This window comes from Micromesistius poutassou, assembly GCF_964030765.1.
Source record: "Micromesistius poutassou genome assembly, chromosome: 22".
NCBI classification, from domain to species: Eukaryota; Metazoa; Chordata; class Actinopteri; order Gadiformes; family Gadidae; genus Micromesistius; species Micromesistius poutassou.
The window spans coordinates 1,847,349-1,855,015 of record NC_140292.1 but is presented as its reverse complement, the minus strand read 5'-3'; the positions used below and the strand labels follow the sequence as shown (position 1 = coordinate 1,855,015).

Genomic DNA, 7,667 nt, shown 5'->3' with positions numbered 1-7,667 from the left:
TTTGTGGAACGAGAACAGGAAACGCACCTAGCTGGAGGCTGGGCGGAGGTCAGCAGACAAACAGACCAGTGACACACCAGCAGCAACACACCAGTAACAGGAGGGAAATAAAGACCAACACAACAGCAGTACCAAACATCTGGATATTTTTATTGTACATCTTGATATTTCTAAAACACATACACACACACACACGCACACACACACACACACACACAATCAGTGCAGAACAACTAGTGACACACACACGCACTTTAACCCCTCATCCCTCTCATCGGACACATACTCTAACTCTTGGTTTGGACCGAGACCTGGAATCAGCCGACACGCACACAGGAACGTTTCTTTACACTCGGCGCCTCAGAGCCAGGGAGCGGGGGGGGGCGTTCTGATGACTGCCGAGGCTGTGACACCACCTCCCACTGCTCCGTCACCCCAAGCTCCGTCCCCAACTTCCGGGTGGAGGAAAGGAGGACCGGGAGACCGGGGGAGAGGAGGCACTGGGCTGAGCTCTATTTGTGCCGGCTGCCTCGGCGCTTCATGGCGGCGGTGCACTGAGGACAGAACCACTTGCCCTTGGGGGCCTCTGTCAGCCCCACGCAGCCGTAGTGGAACCACTCGATGGGGCACTGGGGAGACAAGAGAGACCACGTTAGAGGGGGAACGCTGGAGAGGGTCAGCACTCAAGACATCTCCAGGATCTGGACCCATGAGGTCCATCTCCATCTCCGTCTGGGTCAGGGCGAGGGGGAACCCCGGTAGTCTGGGTTCCACCGTCCGTCATGTTTCCCGTCCGCCCACGTGACAGGGCAGGGAAAAGTGTGATTGGTGCAGAGATCAGGTGTGGTGGTGAGGAGGAGGAGCACAGAAACATAAACAATACTTACATCTGTGTTGTCACAGCCGACCATCTCCCCGTAGGACACCTAGGAGACAACAGAGGGTCAGAACGTTACTTAGTGAGGGCTGATGCAGACGTCTATGGACTGTCTATCTATGGTTCTAAGTGCCGGGTTCTGAGGGGGTCCTGAGGGGGTTCTGGGGGGTTCTGAGGGCCGGTTCTGGGGGGTTCTGAGGGCCGGTTCTAAGGGGGTTGTGGGGCAGGTACCTGGTTGCAGATGCAGTAGCGTGGCTCGTTGGGGTCGTAGGTCCAGTCCACCTGGCTGTTGGGGTCGGCCTCGGGCAGCGAGGACGCCTGCTGGGACAGCTCCTGGGCCAAAGCCGAGGAGGAGGAGCAGGAGGAGAGCGAGGAGGAGGACGAGGAGGACGACGACTGGTGGCTCGACGACTTGACGCCGCTTCTGAGGACGGGGAGAGGCGGTCAGGTACCAGGCGTCCACATAGAACAAGAGACACCAGCGTGGCGCTACAGTCAGCTCACGGTCAACTAGAGTTGTTCCGATAACGATACCAGTATCCGAAATATCTCCGATATCGGAACAAAGCTAGTATCAGCGAGTATGCAAATCTTTGCGCCGATGCGATACCATCACATGACTTATTTTTCATCAAGAACACTACGGTGAGATGCTGCGTTCCTGAACGGTCCGAGGTGGAAAGTCGGATTGGGAAACGCGTCATCCCCGACCTACGTGCGTTCAAGCTACCAGAAATACTGAAATACGGAAATACTCCGATACTCAAGTTCAGGAATCGGTACAGATGATCGGGAAGGGAAGAAAGGTATCGGAACATCTCTACGTTCAACTTGTGAATTACAAACATGGAGGGGGGGGGGGGGGGGGGGGAAAGACCTACTTGGACTTGCGGCCCCGGGAGTCGGAGGCGGATGTGGGGGTGATGTTCTGGGTGAGGGTGGAGGCCAGGGCGGAGGCGGGGTAGGTGGTGGCCTCTCTGGAGACGGAGAACTCTCGGTTGAGCTGGAAGTCGTTGTTCTTGATGGCCTCGTAGCTGGCCTTCAGGCTGGAGGTCCGCCGGCCGTCCTTCATCTACACAAGACACACCAACACAACACCGTCAGCTACACAACCCACACCGTCAGTTATGTCACCCTTCATCTACACAACACACACCAACACAACACCGTCAGCTACACAACACACACCGTCAGTTGTCACCCTTCATCTACACCACACACACCGTCAGCTACGTCACCCTTCACCTACACAACACACATTGTCACTCTTCATCTACACAACACACACCGTTAGCTACACAACAAACGCCGTCAGCACCATAACACACACTGTCAGCTACACAACACACACCATCAGCTACACAACACAGTCAGCTACACAACACACACCGCCAGCTACACAACAAACAGTCGACTAAACAACACACTGCCAGCTACACACACACCTGCCAGCTACACACACACCTGTCAGCTACACAACACACTGCCAGCTACACAACACACACCATCAGCTACACAACACACAGTCAGCTACATAACACACACCGCCAGCTACACAACACACACCGCCAGCTACACAACACACACCGTCAGCTACACAACACACACCGCCAGCTACACAACAAACACCATCAGCTACACAACACACACCGTCAGCTACACAACAAACACCGTCAGCTACACCGTCACTCAGCTACACAACACAGCTCCAGAGGTGGGAGGACCAGACCTGGGCTGTGGCCTGGACGGCCTGCGCGGCTGCCATGGTGATGGCCCCGGCGCCGGCCCCTGCCCCAGCGGGGAGGGAGGTGAGGTTGTAGGAGGCCAGCGGCTGGGAGGTGGTGACGCTGTACACGCTGTTGGTGGACAGGGCGGCGCTGTTGGTACGGCAACCTGGAGACAGAGGAGCCCCGCAGGGTTTGAGGTCACCTGGATCATCTTTAACATTATTAATACAACTATATATGTTCATATACATTATTAAATGAATACTTTGGTGGTTCTTAGCTGCTTGTCAGATAAAGGAAGACATCCCTTTACACTCTGGTTACTTGTGATGGCCCCTGCTCTTATTTATGACCCTTTAAAGGTGTGATGTGTACCTTCTGCCACTAGGGGTCGTTCAATCATAACAATAACAAAAGGATAATTTGGTGACGTGACGTAACTGGGAACATGGGAGTTGTGGTCTCAACCATTGCCGCTGAACTGGATGAACTGAACTCGCTTACTTCCCATTGAGCCGACAACCCAAACAGTGGTAGATAATGTTGGATAGTTACCTGGCGTGTTCTCCTTGGAGGCGTCCGAGGTGAGCGTGGAGAGCAGAGCCTCTGACTTGAACTTCTTCTCCGGGACGTGCTCCGTGGTGTGGTGCACCGGAGCACTGTGTTTCCTCTCTGGGACGCAGGAGAACCACAAAACAGGCTGGTTAGAGGTCTGTAAGATGCCTTCATAACATGTAGTGATACATGACTCGTTAGTGCCCTGTGGAGTGGCCCTAATGAGGACTGATGCAGTCGTTACCTTCTCATCAAAGTGACACCACTAACATTTCTCTGTGTATGCATGTATCTAACACACTGTGGATCAAAGAACGCTCACCAGACAGGTATTGATATTTGTGGAGAAAACATAGTTGTAAAATATTGTTTAAGGCTGTTCTGCAAACCAGGTGGGTCGCCACTGACCTAGGAACCCTCTGGTTCACTCTACCCATGCAGGTGGTTGACCACCGACCATGGGAACCTCACCACCAACCTAGGAACCCTCTGGTTCATTATACCTCCCCAGGTGGATCACCACTGACCTAGGGAGCACTCATTGATTGAAGGGGCTGGACCGTGTGTGAGTGTGTGTGAGTCGTGTGCGTTCATACTTTCGGCCGTAGCGTGTGAGTGGACGTGGTGGTTGTTGACCGGCTGGGCAGGGCTGTCCATCTCCAAAGACCCTGCAGCAGAGAAGAGGAGGAGCCGTTACAGGAGCAGCTCTACAACGCATGCTACATGCTAATCCCTGCACGTAGCAACAGGTTAGCTGACACGAGTTAGCTGACACGGGTTAGCTAAAGTTTCAGAACATAAACGTAGATGGGCATCACTGGATCATTAGTCAGTATTGCCCCAACAGCGTGGAGGTGAAATGACCCCGGGCCTCACGTCTCTCCAGGATCTCCGTGATGCCGGCGTTGTCCGCCTCCAGCTCCATCTTGAACTTGGCCAGCTCCTGGTCCAGCTTCCTCAGGTGGCGGTCCACCTGGAGCGGCAGAACACACATCACAACCCGTTAACGCAGAACGAGTAGATGTTGGAGTCCGGCTCACATGCATCTTGGTGATTCTAGTTCTTAATCCTCTCAGAAGTCATACGACAAGAGAACTTATAGAGACCAATATAGGAATTTAAACAGGAATGTAAATATTCCTATGAAGTCTCAATAGCTATATTTCTCTAAGCCTTTCAAAATCCATATTCGGTGTTGCCTACTTGTATGCTTAGGCCTACTTGGTGTCATCATAAATCATATTTTGATGCCTGCCATAGCATGGAGTCTGGTTGTTTAACCCACTTACTTACTTTCCAGTTTCTAATCTAATCTAATCCTGAATTGTGGTGGATATACTCAAACTATAAGCAGCCAGGAAACACATCAGAACCCTGCTGAGCCTCAATATACAACATGAAAGAATACGGCTCGGAATCACCAAGTGTTTAGTCAGTGTGAGCCCACAGACATTATCCATCAGGATTAAAAAGGAAACAGTTTTGACAGATAAAAGCTTCTCAAGCAGGGCCAGCTACCTCGACCGTCCAGTACGGCAGACCAGAGAGACTGACTCTACTCACCAGGTCATAAATCTGATTGGCCAGCTGTACTTTCTCGTCTGCATCCTCCAGCGCTTTATAATAATCCTGAAAGAGAATGGGAAATGGTCAAATGGACTGCATTTATACAGCGCTTTTCCAACCAGTAGCCATTCAATGCACTTTACAACACTGCCTAACATTCACCCATTCATGCACACATTCACACACCGACGGCGGTGTCAACCATGCAAGGCGACAGCCAGCTCGTCCGGAGCAGTTAGGGTTAAGTGTCTTACTCAGAAACACCTCGACACTCAGCTTGGACGAGCCGGGGATCGAACTAGCAACCTTTCAAATACCAGCCGACCCGCTCCAATTCCTGAGCCACATGCCGCCCGAGAGAAGGCTTTAGATTAACCACAACACAGTGCATCACTGTCCTCAATCAGTCAGCATGTGGCCAACACATTATGTTCTCTTGTTTTATTTTAAGTTTTATATTTGAAGCGTGTTTCTTTTAAACTCCATGTGGAGGTCTGGACCAGGCCTCTGCAGTCCGTGGCGCTACCTTCTTGATGACCTCCATCTGCTCTTCCCTCCACTCTGGTTTGTTCTTCTTGGCGTTGACGAAGAACTCGATGACCTTCTGCTCGAGCTGGTCTGTGGCGTCTAGCAGGGAGCAGGAACATAGCTCCATCAATAAACAAACCCTGACATGCAGACGAACTCTCTGGAACTCAGAAGGGTGTCCTGCTCTGACCAACATCTCCATCTCTGCTGCCACAGGGTCAGTTGTGTGTGAGTATGGTCAGTCGTAAGGTCTCTGGTTACTCAGCACACACTAGACAGGTCTACCTGATAAAAGGTACTGCGGAGTGTGTCCATAATATGTCTACACACACGTCTATCTGTGTTTGAGGAGAAACATGTGTTGGCATTTCCAAAAGTTTTAACCCAGAGGAGGAACCGTTGACTACGTGCTTCTATACAACGCACGGGGAATGGAGGTAGGCTGGATCTGAGGTGAGTAGGGCTGATGGAGCTTTGGTACAACTCTGAGCAAGGTGGAGATAACCCATCAGTTCACAGGTTCTGTTCATGTTCCTATTATGAACATGTAGATCATGACATTTTTATGCAATATTCATGTTCTGTTCATGTAATGTTCCTTTAATGTTCTATTCATGTAATATCCATGTTCTGTTCATGTAAAATGAATGTCATATTAATGTTCTGTTCATATTCTGTTCATGTTTTCATGTTCTGTTCATGTTCTGTTCATGTTCTATTCATGCTCTGTTCATGTTCTATTTATGTTCAGTTCAGGTAATATTCATGTAATGTTCATGTAATATGCATGTAATGTTCATGTTCTGTACAAGTAATGTTCATGTAATGTACAGGTAATATTTATGTTCTGTTCGTGTAATATGCATGTAATATTCAGGTAATATGAATATGTTCATGCTCAGTTCGTGTCTCTCTGCATACTTTGAACCTGCAGGTCCATCTCCCTCATTTCCGTGAACCTGTCGCGGAGGTCCATGGGGAGCTGCTCGATCACTGCGAGGGAGAAGAAGAACCCGTTAGGCAGCTAGCAATGCTAGGCTAACCACCCGTAAAGCAGCTAGCAATGCTAGGCTAACAACCCGTTGAGCAGCTAGCGATGCTAGGCTAACAACCCGTTGAGCAGCTAGCGATGCTAAGCTAACCAACAGTTGAACAGCTAGCAACGCTAGGCTAACCACCAATTAAGCAGCTAGCAGTGCAATGCTAACGACCCATTAAGCAGCTAGCGATGCTAGGCTAACAGCTCGAACGCGCAGACGGGACCACCGTCCGTATTTCCGACACATTATGCACATATGACGACGGAATTGCATTCCGACATGTGTTACCCACTCTCGAGGTAGTCCTCCAAGTATAACATCTTGAAGAAGTCGGTGTTTTCGCGGATAGAATAAAACAAAATTCGTATTTCAATATGGCGTCGGACACTTCGGTTTAGCAGAGGGTTGATATGAACAACGCAGAGGTCGCAGGGCGTGACGCCGACGGCGCCTCGGGACGCGGTTGGTCGACGCAAACGCGTCGGTTTTGGAGTCCTGCTCACACGCATCTTGGTATTTGTAGTTCTTACTCCTCTCAGAAGTCATGCGACAAGAGAACCTGGGCGATTATAGGAATTTAAATCGAATGTAAATATTCCTTTGAAGTCTCACTAGCATATTTCTCTAAACCTTTCCAAACCCATATTCAGTGTTGCCTACTTGTAGGCTGAGGCCTACTTTGTGTCATCATAAATCATATTTTCATGCCTGCCCTATCATGGAGTCTGGTGGTTTAACCTACTTACTTTCCAGTTATATCTAATCCTGAATTGTGGTGGATATACTTATATACTATAATAGTTATTTATAGTATAGGCCTACACTATACTAAAATTAATAATGATATAAGTCTCACTGAAGTGAGCCTATAACTAATTCTGATTGATTAGCATATAGGGCTTCGCAGAGACCATACACCTCTACAGTATCCATTTTACATGATCATGTATGAATAATTTCCCGAACTACGAGGTAGTGTTGATTTGATTGACAGCATGCTGTCTTCTATAACCTGATTACACCCCGTGTCTTCACTACTCGCTCTGGTTCCACCAAGTCCTAGCGCTGAGCGTCCTCTACTGGTCAGCACCGATACGTCATGTATTACTTAACATTTTACCAGTAGAAGTTGTTATTCCAGATATCTAAAGTTCACGTTTTACATGTACAAATTACCCTTTAATCCAAAGCAAGACAAAGTGGTTTGTATGTTGTGTCTGTGGGCTGTGATTTATGTATCTGCTGTGTGGTTTGTGGTGATAGCAGGCTTCATCTCAGGCTAAAGGCCTCATCTCAGGTTAGAGGCCTCACTACTACTACAACTGCACGTTTTACTGAGGCCGAACCACGCCCATACATATTATTACATTTTTT

At 49.4% G+C, this 7,667-nt stretch overlaps 1 protein-coding gene across 1 annotated transcript; it reads right to left on the bottom strand.

Annotated features, from left to right (window-relative positions):
- Window positions 1-129: 129 nt before the first annotated feature.
- On the bottom strand, window positions 130-6,698 carry ing3 (inhibitor of growth family, member 3). Its single transcript, XM_084486986.1, has 12 exons — window positions 6,586-6,698; window positions 6,175-6,246; window positions 5,252-5,352; window positions 4,723-4,788; window positions 4,036-4,132; window positions 3,756-3,827; window positions 3,160-3,276; window positions 2,607-2,770; window positions 1,759-1,949; window positions 1,109-1,301; window positions 888-926; window positions 130-629 (listed from the first exon to the last, which is right to left on the bottom strand). Exons 1-12 carry the CDS (start codon window positions 6,611-6,613, stop codon window positions 513-515), a joined length of 1,257 nt encoding a protein of 418 aa, XP_084343112.1. The 5' UTR covers window positions 6,614-6,698; the 3' UTR covers window positions 130-512.
- Window positions 6,699-7,667: the final 969 nt, after the last annotated feature.

Coding starts and splice junctions, on each gene's coding strand:
- ing3 (XM_084486986.1), bottom strand. CDS start 6,613: ATGTTATACTTGGAGGACTACCTCGAGA. Junction 5,353..6,174: donor GATGGACCTGCAGGTTCAAA/GTATGCAGAGAG, acceptor GCTCCCTGCTAG/ACGCCACAGACCAGCTCGAG. Junction 1,950..2,606: donor CCGTCCAGGCCACAGCCCAG/GTCTGGTCCTCC, acceptor TGTCTTGTGTAG/ATGAAGGACGGCCGGCGGAC.